Raw genomic sequence first — 14,157 nt, 5'->3', positions numbered from 1 at the left:
CCGAAGGTCTTTCACTATATAGAATTTTGTAAGAATGATTTTTAGGGGGGTGAGCCCCCTCACGAAATTAAAAATTCTCAGATATAGTGAAAGGAGGGCAGATATGGCTGTGTTGTCTTAGTACCTGTTGTACAGTGGACTCTCTTCTGTAATGCGATATTTGGGTAGCGTGACCCCCAGTGATTCTAGGGGGGTCACCTCCCTACCAAAAATCAAAGCAATCAGATATAGCGAAGAATGAGCACATAGTTTTAAACGAACTCGACATACATTTCACAGGATTTGGAATGCAGTTTCCTGCATAGAAAAAAAAATCTACTTTATTGCTTTTGTCTTGCTACATGCAGATCATCGTAATTAATTTAGAATTGTCTTTTGATAGCGATTTACCCAAAAGTTCCAGTAAGTTGAACAGAGGGACCAGCCGTTTGCAGTTTTGCCTTTTGCTGCTAGGAGGAGTCAGCAGCACCCCTTGTGCGTCAATGTGGCCCCGGCCGTGTCTGCGAGCGGACGTTTTGTTGAGCTATGCCTACTACTGTAATGTGGTGTGTAGGTAGTTTGGCGGATTTGCAATGGCAGACTTCATGGGAAAAAGAACCTGCATCAAGTTCTGTTTCGAGATCAACAAGATGGTTGCAGAAACTCACCGGTTGCTTCAGCAAGCCTCTGGTGACAATGCCATGTCCCAAAGCAGAATATTTTTCTAATATAAGCAGTTCAAGGAAGAACAAATGTCCATCACAGACGATGACCATTCTGGACAACCGTCAATGGCAACAACACAGAAAATGTCAGAAATGTTCGTCAGGCTATCCTTGCAGATCATAGACGAACTATCCATGATGTTTGTGATATTGTTGGACTGTCATATGGGAGATTTTGTCAGACGTGTTGGCCATGAGATGCATCGCTGCAAAATTTGTGCCGAGACTGCTGAGTGAGGAGCAGAAGGCACATCACGTTGCAGTTTGCAGGGAGCTCAAGAATCAGGTCAGAGATGATGCCACCTTCATCTCCAAGGTCATAACTGGTGATGAATCATGGGTTTATGGTTATGACCCGGAGACAAAGCAACAGTCATTGCAACGGAAGTCTCCCAATTAACCGAGGCCAAAAAAAGCACATGAAATTTGCAGCAATGTCAAGTTGATGTTGATAGTTTTCTTCGATATCCAAGAGATTGTTCACAAGGAATTCATCCCATTCGGTCAATCTGTCAGCAGATACTTTTACTGTGAAGTTTTGCAGCATCTGAGGGATAGCATCCTCCACAAAAGTCCAGAACAATGGAAGAACAAGGACTGGATTATGACAATGTCCCTGCCCACACATCAATTGTTGTTCGGCAGTTCCTAGCTTCCACTAACACGGTAGTCATTCCCCACCCACCCTATTCACCTGACCTTGCCCCCTGCAACTTTTTCCTGTTTCCCAAGCTGAAATTATGACTGATAGGGCGTCGATTTGACGCGATTGAGGAGATCCAGACAGAATTGCTGGAAGTGCTCAAGACCATCAGGCCTGAAGCCTTCCAGAGATGCATGGACTCGTGGAAAAAATGCTGGGACCACTGTATACATCCCCAAGAGGACTACTTTGAAGGCAACAGTGAGAGCTAGGAGGTAAGGCAACTTATATTCCTACAATATTCATATTACTAGAACTTTTGGGATGTGTGTGTGTGTGTGTGTGTGTGTGTGTGTGTGTGTGTTTTACTGAAGCACATGAACATAGCTGCACGTGGTAACAGGCAGTGGTTGTGAAAATTTAATAATGTATGAGGAGTATGAAACAGTTACAATGTTATAGAGAGAAGTACTTCATAACTCTTGTTTGTCTCCTTCCATGGTCGAGTATTATCTATTGAGATCGAACTGTATATAAAAGTAATTTTAATCTTTATGATAATAAGCAAAGTATTGCTATAAGTTAATGCAATCGTTAAGGTTATCTGAGAATAGTATCTGAATTATGGACTTTTGAGGGTATTACAATAAATCTAAACGTAATTCAGTAGTCTGATACTCATTAGTGACTTTCTTCTTTTCCTGTTGCAGCCACCAAGAACTGCCCTGACGTGTGCCCCCTGTATTTTGACCCCGTTTGTGGCACTGATGGAAAGACTTACAGCAACAGCTGTTTCCTCAGCATTGCCTCGTGTAACGACCCATCCATCAAGCTTCGTCACCAAGGGGGGTGTAGAGGTAAGTTTGTTCTTTAAGTTCTCTTATATGAATTATCGGTTGGCATGCTTGGTCTCTCTGTGTAATCTTAAGGAGACATAGTTCTGCAGTGAGTGAGGAATATATTGTTAACCCCTAACCCGTGGCCTGTCACTTTCGTGATGGTTGTTACATAACTACCATACCGGAGGGCGTGACTTTTGTGATTCAGGGATTTTTTTAAAATTGCCCGTGCATTCAAGTGCGGTCTTGAATCATCTATTACTACTGCCAGTGTGCAGCTATAGACAGCATTGCTAATACCGCTAGTACTCACATGCAGTGTTACCAATTTAGCCATTTTTCTGTGAATGCCTTGCCTCCCCATCTCCCCTCCATTACCCCCTCCCCCACATAGCTACAGCCATGCCGCACAATGCAACTTCCGACTGGTTTTTTCCATTTGCTTTTTTCATTGAAATGTGCCCTATGCGCTATTCTCATACAAAAAATATATATATAGAAAAGGGAAAAGGCTAATTGATACTACCATTGACCATGAAGTAGATAATTTATCACCTGGCAACACCCCACGTGCACTTGGTCACTAATTTTCCATGTTCATTACCCTTTGAAATATCCCGTATAACCTATTCTCATACTCATCATCATCATCATCATCAGCTGTTGAGGTCCATTGCAGGACCAGCCTATCCCTACTGAAGCAGGGACAATACAATCAATGTATCTCTACCCAGTGGCTTAGGCTGTCTGGTAGAGACTGTATGTAGGGTGAGAAGTGCTTGTGAGTGTGATTGTAGTGTTGTAGTGGTTTTGGATGTGTGTGTAGTCTGTGAACCAAGTGTAATCGGCCCGCCTTAAGCCGACTTGGAGCAAGCATACTAGTATGCAACACTGGTTAAATCACAGCACCCCTTGTGTCCGCCAAAGTATCAAGCAGCTTGTGAACATTTCCCAAAGTTTTTACAACTCTGGCAGGAGGCGAACCTGAGCTCACCAGCGTGCGAAACGCACACTCTACCACTTTACCACAGAGGGTAAAGAATAAGTGATCCTTCCATCGACCTGGAAGTAGCTAATTTATCGTGTATTTAGAGCGCTGCTATCTCCGCTGGAGGGGCATGGCGCAGTCCAGCCATCCCCACGGGTAAGGAGTTATGAAGCGAGATTTGCCAGTTAGGTAGCCGAGATATTTCTCGGCGTTTCCCATAGTTTACTGTGGTTCCGGTACGAGTTAGGATTGCCAGTTTGCCTGCTGTTTGTGAGAGTAGTTGTTTTGTAAGTTATGCATTAATTTTTGTGCTTTTTTTCTCTATAATGTTTTAGTTATGCGACTGCTTGTTAAATTATGTAATTCAAAGATTGTATGCTAAATAATTTAGAGTGTTGTGCAGTGTGGGAGAGCTGTGGCATATTTTGGTTGTCTCCGAGTTGGTAACTGTGCTCTCTCTCTCTCTGAAATACACTAGAACTGTGGAGAAGTAGATCATTCTAGTACAATATGAGCTTATATACGGATGGGGAAGAGACTACAGCAAGTTCAGTCGGTTTTCAGTTCCGTTTGAGTGTAGTGTAGTGTTAGAGAAGTTGGCACTTGTGAAAACAATGAAATGTTATAAAAGTTTGTATATCATCGGTACTTGTGAAAACAGTGAAATGTTGTCAAACTTTAAGTGTAACTGCAGTTAGTAAAGTTTGTATAGCTTCAGTACTTGTGAGAATAGTGAAGTGAAGTTGGACAGCATAAGTGTAATTATTTGGGAAATAAAGACAATGAACTTAATCCGCCCCATCCTGACGTTTTCTGGGCAGTGGTACGCCCCAGTCCCGACATTTTTGGACCTTTTTTTTTTTTGGCTCATCCGCTTTTGACGAGAAACATCGAAAATTCATAGAGAAATCGCTCACCTGAGGTTTAAAATACTCGATCTAGGTACGAGTACCTCCTTACCTGACTGGGTTGTCTAACAGGCTGGCACCAAAGAAAACGAGTTCTATAGGAGGGTAACTATTTTATCCACTCATTAACAGTATTTATTTATTTACTTGGTACGAATTTATATGTAGTACAAGAGTATATTGGTTTTCAAACAGCAATATAGGCATTATAAGCTTTGTTTCACTCACTAACTCATCACCATTCATGACCTTTTTTTTCCCACATTACCTGATCATCATTTCTGACTGTTTCTTCCTCTAATGCTATGTAAACTTTGTCCTCCACATTGTCATCGATTGGGGAATCACTCTGGCCCTGAATGTCTTTATTGGCCAGGTCACTGGTAACAGGTGAATTGCCGAGACAATGGCGTGCACGGGGGGGGGGAGAGGTTATGCGGTCTAAGGCATTGTCCCTGCTTGGCATCTTGTAGAGGAATAGAGGAAGGTGTCCCGTGTATACATGCCAAAAATCACTCGTGAAAATTAAAAATTGTGCAAATTAGGGACCTTGCAATGTTGCCGCATTAATTCACGTCTCCGGGATATGAGTGCACATCATGTGAGGACGTGAATTCACGTCTCCGGGATGCGGCGGGTTAAGAAGCCAGTGTTTATTTACGGCGCCTGAGCAGAGCCTGTGTACTGTAGGCTACACCTAAAGGCTGACCACAGGAAGAACAACTCACTGGGCAACGTCCTTCCTGTGCTATACTACTGGTGTTGGGGCCTGTAGCAGTGTGGGACGTGGACGTAACAATATGATATGTATTTAGTTCATACAGTGCCAATTAACGATAAAGAAATCAAGAGAGAGATAAAAATTATGGAAAGAACTTTGATTAAACAAACTAATAGAATAAAAACTGATGTAACCACATCCATAAGAAAGAAAGGTGTAATACAGTCATCTCTACATTAAACTTCTGGTAGGAAACCAGGATTTCTAACAACTCATTTGGAATGTAAGCTCCAGAATGGTCAGAGAGGAATGGAGAGGATACAATACTTCTTTTGCTTTAGCCTGGCTTATAGTTTCCCTTTTCATCATATTTCGCGAGCCTCAGTGGCAGGGAGGACAATGCCACACTTCTTCATCCTGTCAATAGCACTACTTTATGACGAGCGTCAGAATAATTGTAGTGTAAATCTCACGTTGCATCTCAGCAGTGAAGCAGGTGATGGTAATTTAAGACCACGTTAGAGTAAAAAATACAGTACGTAGCCTGTATCGCGAATAAATAATATATGAAAGAAGATAATCCGCACATCAGTAAAAGCAGGAAATGCTGTCATTTAGTAGCTGTCGAGAAATGAAATAAAGAATCGTCCACCAAAGGTAACGGTGTTGCAGACCTGAGACAAAGTGAAAGAGAAAAACAGGCAAGGTCTCAGGTCGAGAACGAAATCCATAATCATAATGAACAGAGATGAACAGTGTAGTATTTACGGGTTAGAGGGGTGAAAGTCAGAACAAACCTTTGTACAACAGGTCGATGATGCTGAGTCAGCAATCGTTGCACGGGTAAAACTAAACCCGGCAATGTACAACACATATATGATAGTCTTGTCTTGCACATTCTTTCATACATGAGCATAGCTCCACATGGTACGGGGCAATGGTTGTGAAAATTTAGTAATGCACTGTATGAAGACAGTGTTTATGAAGCAGGTACAATGCTACAGAAAGAAACACTTAGTAATTTTCGTTTGTCTTTTTCCATGATCGAGTACCATATATTGAAATCGAACTGTATAGTAATGTAATTTTAATCCTTATGATAGTAAACAAAGTAGTGCTATAAGTTAAGACAATCGTTAAGGTTATTTGAGAATAGAATCTGAAATATGGACTTTTAAGGGTATTACAATAAATCTGAAAGTAATTCAGTAGCCAGATTCTCACTTGTGACTTTCTTCTTTACTGCTGCAGCCACCAAGAACTGCCCTCAAGTGTGCATCCTGTTGTACGATCCAGTGTGTGGCACTGATGGAAAGACTTATAGCAACAGCTGCTTCCTCGACATTGCCTCCTGTAACGACCCATCCATCAAGCTTCGTCACCGCGGGGAGTGTAGAAGTAAGTTTATTCTTTACGTTTTCTTATGTTTATATGAATTATCAGTTGGTATGCTTGGTCTCTCCGTGTAATCATAAGGGGATAAAGTTCTGCAATGAGTGGGGAATATATGATACATAGCCTTTTTAGTTCATACAGTGTCAATTAACGATGAAGAAATCAAGAGAAAGAAATTATGGAAAGAACTTTGGTTAAACACTAGTATTTCACTGATGTAAGCACATCCATATGAAAGAAAGGTGTAATAAAGTCATCGCTATATTAAACTTCTGGTAGGAATGCAGGACTTCTAACAATTCATTTGGAACTTAAGCTTGAGAACGATCAGAGAGGAATGGAGAGGATACAATACTACTTTTGCTTTAGCCTGGCTCAGAGTTTCCCTTTTCAGCATATTTCACGAACCTCAGTGGCAGGGAGGACAATGCCACACTTCATCCTTTCAATAGCACTACTTTGTGACGAGCGTCAGGATACTCGTAGTGTAAATCTCACGTTGCAACTCAGCAGTGAAGCAGAAGGTGATGGTACTTTAAAGCCACGTTAGAGTAAAAAATACAGTACGTAGCCTGTATCGCGATTAAACAATTTATGAAAGAAGATAATTCAGAAATCACTAAAAGCAGGAAGTGTTGTCATTTATTGGCTTTCGAGAAATGAAATAATAGAATCGTCGTCCAAAGGTAACGGTGTTGCAGACCTGAGAAAGAGCGAAAGAGAAAAAAAAACTCAGTTAGAAACGAAATCCATAATCATGATGAACATGAACAATGTAGTATTTAACAGGTTAGAGTGGTGAAAGTCAGAACTAATCTTTGTACAACAGGTCGATGATGTTGAGTCAGCAATCGTTACACAGGTAAAACTAAACACGATAATGTACAACACATATATGATAGTCTTGTCTTGCACATTCTTTCATACATGAGCATAGCTCCACATGGTACGGGGCAATGGTTGTGAAAATTTAGTAATGCACTGTATGAAGACAGTGTTTATGAAGCAGGTACAATGCTACAGAAAGAAACACTTAGTAATTTTCGTTTGTCTTTTTCCATGATCGAGTACCATATATTGAAATCGAACTGTATAGTAATGTAATTTTAATCCTTATGATAGTAAGGAAAGTATTGCTATAAGTTAAGACAATCGTTAAGGTTATTTGAGAATAGAATCTGAAATATGGACTTTTAAGGGTATTACAATAAATCTGAAAGTAATTCAGTAGCCAGATTCTCACTTGTGACTTTCTTCTTTACTGCTGCAGCCACCAAGAACTGCCCTCAAGTGTGCATCCTATTGTACGATCCAGTGTGTGGCACTGATGGAAAGACTTACAGCAACGGCTGCTTCCTCGGCATTGCCTCCTGTAACGACCCATCCATCAAGCTTCGTCACCGCGGGGAGTGTGGAAGTAAATTTGTTCTTTAGGTTTTCTAATGTTTACATGAATTATCAGTTGGTATGCTTGGTTTCTCCGTGTAATCATAAGGAGATAAAGTTCTGCGATGAGTGAAGAATATATGATACATATTTAGTTCATACAGTGCCAGTTAACGGCAAAGAAATCAAGAGAAAGACATTATGGAAAGAACTTTGATTAAGCAGACAAGTATGATAAGAACTGATGTAACCACATCCATATGAAAGAAAGGTGTAATGCAGTCATCGCTATATTAAACTTCTGGTGGGAATGCAGGACTTCTAACAATTCATTTGGAACTTAAGCTTGAGAACGATCAGAGAGGAATGGAGAGGATACAATACTACTTTTGCTTTAGCCTGGCTCAGAGTTTCCCTTTTCAGCATATTTCACGAACCTCAGTGGCAGGGAGGACAATGCCACACTTCATCCTTTCAATAGCACTACTTTGTGACGAGCGTCAGGATACTCGTAGTGTAAATCTCACGTTGCAACTCAGCAGTGAAGCAGAAGGTGATGGTACTTTAAGGCCACGTTAGAGTAAAAAATACAGTACGTAGCCTGTATCGCGATTAAACAATTTATGAAAGATGATAATTCAGACATCAATAAATGCAGGAAGTGTTGTCATTTATTAGTTTTCGAAATATGAAATAACAGAATCGTCCTCCTAAGGTAATGGTGTTGCAGACCTGAGACAGAGCGAAAGAGAGAAACAAAGACTCAGGTTGAGAACGAAATCCATAAAAATGAAGACATAGATGAACAAAGTAGTATTTAACTGGTTAGAGTGGTGGAAGTTAGAACAAACTTTTGTACAACAGGTCGATGATGCTGAGTCAGCAATCGTTACCCTGGTAAAACTAAACACGACAATGTACAACATATATGATAGACTTGTCTTGCACCAGCTTCTGTACATCTAAGAAAACAGAATTCGCCCGGTGTCTTTATTTGTATTTTTAGAGTCTCACAAAATTATGATAGCACTCGTACGGCCACCCTTTGTTTATTTTTCCGAGCTTTGGAGTAAACTAATTTCTCCTTTTTTTCTATTTAGGTTCTTTACCATTCAGTACAAGCCCCAACACTCTGGGGAACATTATCCCTGAAGACCAAGCAGGGAGGGGTGCATGAGAGCATATATATATATATATATATATATATATATATATATATATATATATATATATATATATATATATATATATATATATATATATATATATATATATATATATAAATCGGTACCTTAGGGCATAGAAGGTTTGGAAGTAATTATCATTACAAGCACAGTAATGAACAAAGACATACAATGACACATATACATTACATAGTTGCCGTAGTACTCATCATTACATGTTTTGAGATAAGCAAAGAGGTACATGTACAGTTGGCCGCACTCCCGAGTTCCCTGAACTTCACCCATAGTCAGTGATGTGGCACCACAGTATTTGTTTGGGTCTTTGGACACGTTGCACAGCAGTATGAAGAGCTGGGACCTCGCAGTAGTGAATTGGCACAGGCAGTGTATAACGGAATTTTCCTCTCAGCGTCTGTGCATTGTCGAACCTATGTATCATTTAAATAGTGATAAGGATTAGGATATAACTGGACCCTGTATCGGGTGTCTAGTTTGGTGGGGAGGAAGTGTGGCTGGTGGGGCAGGGGAGGGAATGGACGGGGGAGGGTCGGGCTCTCCTGTTTCTTGTTGAGTCGTATGCTAAGTCGTAAGCTGGAACCCAGGGTGCGGATGCTCAAAACTTTAGTCCCGGTGGTTGCTCGCCAGTGCGGGACTAAGTCATCACCTGTGTTCACAATGGCTGCCATCTGCGATGTTCAAAACAGTATGGGCGCCATGTTGTGACGTCAGCGGGACTATCTCTGGTCGGAACTCCATCAAAATTTACGACTGGTACCAAGCAGTCCTAAAGCCCATTCAGCACGGTCGTAAGGAAGCTTTGAGCCTCTCATCAGCGTTATCTACCCCTCAAAACATTAGTTAAGGTGTCTGTAATACATACAAGCATATAGCTGTACAGTATTTTATTATGGCAAGGATCCCAGGGAACTCTCTCATGCATGATTTGTGCTTGGTTATCGAATTTTAAGTGACTCGCTATTGAGGCCTCTTATGAATTGTAGATGTGCAGCATAATTTTATCTCATGAGACTGTGAAAGCCTCCCTATGATGCCACATACTTGCTATAAAATGTAGGCCACTCATATATTTTCATTAGGTATGGCATGTGAACTGCTTTTCTTCTACAAACCCTCGTTCTAAGTTAGATGTGGGCAGATTTGGTATTTTTTCCGGTATATTACAGTTTAGGACACTACTGGAATTTCACATTTTAACCTCCATTCTCTGGAGTATGCATATAGAATTCCAGAGGTGTCCTAAACTGTTAATTTACCTTTTTTTTTTTTTTTCCTTTAGGGACTTTCATTAGCTCAAAATTTTATTATGACCAGTATGGGCTGTGAAGTGATAGGTTAGGGTCTTTAGGTATGGATAGGGTAAATGTTTACAAGTGGACCTGCCTCATGGTAATGAATTTGATATAGCTCAATAGGTACATCTTGATGTCTGCGTCAGATCATTCTAATTCATCCATGGCAAAATAATAGTCTTTGAGATATTAACGAAAACCCACCACCATTTTGCACTTAGCTTAAAACCTAACCTAACATTACTTAACTGGACCCCACTGACCTAAAAACAACTTATCACCGTAATCATGAGGCCTTGGCTTGACAACCTCCAAGCAGGTTTGGGGTTTAGGTTAGGTTAGTTAATTTAGGTAGATTAGGTTAGATTGGGGCTAAAACATTGTTGGATGGGCCTAAAGGTTATTAACAAATATAAAATCTGTCAAAGATTATAAGTTAGAAAAGAAAAACATTGCAAAACAGGTCTTAAGGAAAAAATTTCCAGTTTATTGACTAAACTGAATGCTTGAATTTAGTTTTTACGTCCGAAACATCACGTTGAATTCGACTGACAGCATTGACAGCATCAGTAACATACTGCCAAGCTGCCGCCTTCATCCTGACTCCTGTTGAGGCACTGTCAAATGAAAATTTTCCCAATATAAAGTCTTGCTTCTCTGCAGCACTTGTTCCCATAGCCAGCAGCTCTGCATCAGTAAAGTTTGGGCGCCGAGGTCTCTTGGCTTTAGGTTCACCTTCCATTGTGAAGTAGTTTAGTGTTAGCAGACAGAGAGCCGTGTGGCAAGTATCTAGACTGTGGCGGTGATATTTGTTGTTACCAGCATGCACGAGTTGTCTGTTTAGAAACAACCTCCTTGATTCTCATTGGGTGCCTTTTTTTGTTACACTGATTCTCAATGGTTGCTATCAGATCAGCTGGCGAACTGCCTGCCCTCTGCCGCGTGATGGGACTAACGCTTATACCCGCCCTACGACTGACCGCTTCTCGTTTGAACATTGGTGGAGGCGGTCAGTCATAAGGCGGGAATAACTTAAGACGGGACTAGAGGAGCGACCACCGACGGCGGGACTGAGATATGACCAGTTTTGAGCATCCGGCCCCAGTACTTTACAGGAAAAGAGCGAGACGACAAACATTCACATGGTTAGGGGCACACACACACGACATGCTTTCACCTTTGTATGGAGAGCTAAATAATATATGTATTATTTGGCTATGAACGCTACATAGTGATATGTAAAACACAGCATACCTCAGTTTGTTAACTGTTAGGGTTATCATGTGATGTGGCGTATGGCTGGTGCGGGGGAGGTGGAGGCTGATTCATGAGGCCACTTGGCTTGACCCGTCACCACAATTACACTATTTTAGTCAATAATAGTGATAATGACAGTACTGAAAACCAACTATTCCTGATGTTATTATACGGAATGTAGACACGTTCATAAATAAAAACTTATGTAGTTTTATAAGCACGTTAGTATGCCTACATCGTAGTTGCACTGTGTGCATACCTAACAGAATACCTTCATAGGTGATAGCATGGTGCCAAAATTCTGCTCCCTGTTATGTCTACCAGGAATACCATATAATTATGACTTATGCTGTGGTAGTATATTCATCTTGGTCAGCATCTTCTGTGCACCACCTGAATTTTGCAATGAAACAGCAGGATATGTTTACGTCGTTATTCTCCATTTTTAGTTGATTCCAATACAGTGATGTGCGACTTTTACATTTGTGGTTGTTTATTTGTTGGTTTATTACATAACCAGATTCATACGATAGTTGCTGGTGAACCTTCTTCTCGAAACCCTTTGCTACGCTACCCAGAGTGGGAGAGCCTACCCCTCCCCCCTCCTCCCTTCACCCCACCTCTAGCCATACCTCCTCCTCACCAAACTAGACACCCGATGCAGGGTCCAGTTATATCCTAATGCTTATCGCTATTCAATTGATACACAGGTTCGACAATGCACAGACGCTGAGAGGAAAATTCCATTACTCACTGTCCGTGCCAGGTCACTATTACGAGGTCCCAGCACTTCATACTGCTACGTTTCCAAAGATCCAAACATATACAGTGGTGCCACATTGCTGACTGTGGGTGAAGTTCAGGGAACGCGGGAGTGTGCCCAACTGTACAGTTGCAGACATATCAAACAGAAACACCCCATCTGCCAGCGAGGTGGTGTGATGCTCTCGGCACCTGGTAACACTGTTAGGTATGGAACTTCACCAGGTTTTGTTCAGTCGCTAGGACGAATCGAACGCGGTGATCACTGCCACTGTGCGCAGTTATTGGTGGTATATAAACGATGTCCTGCCTAACAATATACTGAAAATAAAATCGTTTTGTGAATATGGTAATAAAATTATTTCACACCATACATAATCCTATTATATTCAAATGAAATACACAGGTTTCGTAAGTGTGACTTCCGACAAACATCATGAATCATACAGCATTTACCGATGGCCAGCACATAAGCCATTATAACATTATCTACATTCCCGCACCTGTCATAATAATCACGAAATTACCGTGACCCACCTCCTCCATAACCGTGAACCTAAAACTGGTAAATCTCTTAACCCGCCCTGTCCCGTCGACGTATGGGTACGTTGCAACATTTTGCATTTGCCAGTCCCGGCGACGTACTGGTACGTCGTGCAATTGCACAATTCTCAATTTTCGCGCATGATTTTTCGTATGTATACACGGGACACCTTCCTCTATTCCTCTACAAGATGCCAAGCAGGGACAATGCCTTACGCCGCATAACCTCCCCCCTCCCCCCCTCACGCCATTGTCTCGGCAATTCACCTGTTACCAGTGACCTGGCTAGTAAAGATATTCAGGGCCAGAGTGATTCCTCAATCGATGACAATGTGGAGGACAAAGTTTACATAGCATTAGAAGAACAGTCAGAAATAATGATCAGGTAATGTGGCAAAAAAAGGTCAGGTATGGTGATTAGTTAGCGAGTGAAACAATGCTTATAATGCCTATATTACTGCTTGAAAACCAATATGCTCTCATACTACATATAAATTCGTACCAAGTAAATAAATAAATACCGTTTATGAGTTGTGTGAAATAGTTACCCTCCCATAGAACTCGTTTTCTTTGGTGCCAGCATGTTAGAAAACCCAGTCAGGTAAGGGGGAACTCCTACCTGGATTGAGTATTTTAAACCACAAGTGAGCGATTTCTCTATGAATTTTCGATGTTTCTCACCAAAAGCGGAGGTTTTAGCCAAAAAAAAATTTTTCGAAAATACCTCGGGATTAGGGGATGTCGGGGGTGCGGAAAACCTCGGGACGTGACGGGTTAAATCAACGCAATTGCATAAGAGGTGGCGTTACAAGGGGAGGCAGGGTGGGGCGCCTGGGAGAGAGGAGGGAGGTGGGTGAGGAAGGAGTAATAGTGGTCTGGCTAGTAGGAGGGGTGGGGGGGCTCTATAGGAGACGAGTGATGGGATATGGGAGGGTGGAGTGTGGCAAGAAGCTGGGATGGGATGGATAAATGATACACTGGTGACATGGTGCTAAATCAGCTGTAGTTTAACCTTGATTACTGTATGGAATTTGAGTCAGGCCGTTAGAAGTTACGCATACTTTGGCACGTTATGCAGTCTACCGCCATGTTTTGTTATATCGTCTGTAGGACGACCTACTCCCCACGGGGTGGCACATGACATAAACCATGTATTATTATTATTATTATTATTATTATTATATGGTGACGACTATGTCATCACATGCTGATACATAAAATATTCCTAGACTGTTTGATCTCACACCTGTTGTCATGGCGACTGGGAGCTATTCTTGTTAGGTTTACGTAAGAACATCGTTGATGACGACTGTGATATCGATAGCAGAGGAGGGGGAGGGAGGAATTTTCTCTTGCCTCAATAAATAAGTTAACCGTAGTGATTGTGCCTATGGTTCTTGTTAATAAATGTATAACACCGATGTAAACGATAACGTGATTTACTGGGGGAGTGGGGAATGGACGGGGTCCCAGAACATAGGTGGCGATTCCGCGGTCGGCTCATAGGTGGGTAGAGA

The 14,157-nt window shown here is 41.5% G+C and overlaps 1 protein-coding gene across 1 annotated transcript in view; it reads left to right on the top strand.

Annotated features, from left to right (window-relative positions):
* LOC145403312 (uncharacterized) overlaps positions 1-14,157 on the top strand; it is a 148,399-nt gene that overhangs the window by 37,427 nt on the left and 96,815 nt on the right. The window contains exons 6-10 of the mRNA XM_080275110.1: positions 2,058-2,204; positions 6,055-6,201; positions 7,469-7,615; positions 10,742-10,821; positions 12,046-12,221. Of these exons, the coding sequence (XP_080131236.1) occupies positions 2,058-2,204; positions 6,055-6,201; positions 7,469-7,615; positions 10,742-10,821; positions 12,046-12,221 (697 nt within the window). The remainder of the gene's footprint in view (positions 1-2,057; positions 2,205-6,054; positions 6,202-7,468; positions 7,616-10,741; positions 10,822-12,045; positions 12,222-14,157) is intronic.

The sequence above is a fragment of the Coenobita brevimanus genome, chromosome 60, assembly GCF_032717465.1.
Source record: "Coenobita brevimanus isolate Jiangsu-jjx chromosome 60, ASM3271746v2, whole genome shotgun sequence".
Lineage (NCBI taxonomy): Eukaryota > Metazoa > Arthropoda > Malacostraca > Decapoda > Coenobitidae > Coenobita > Coenobita brevimanus.
Note: the sequence above shows the minus strand (reverse complement) of the source record. Positions and strands in the feature narration are given on the sequence as shown.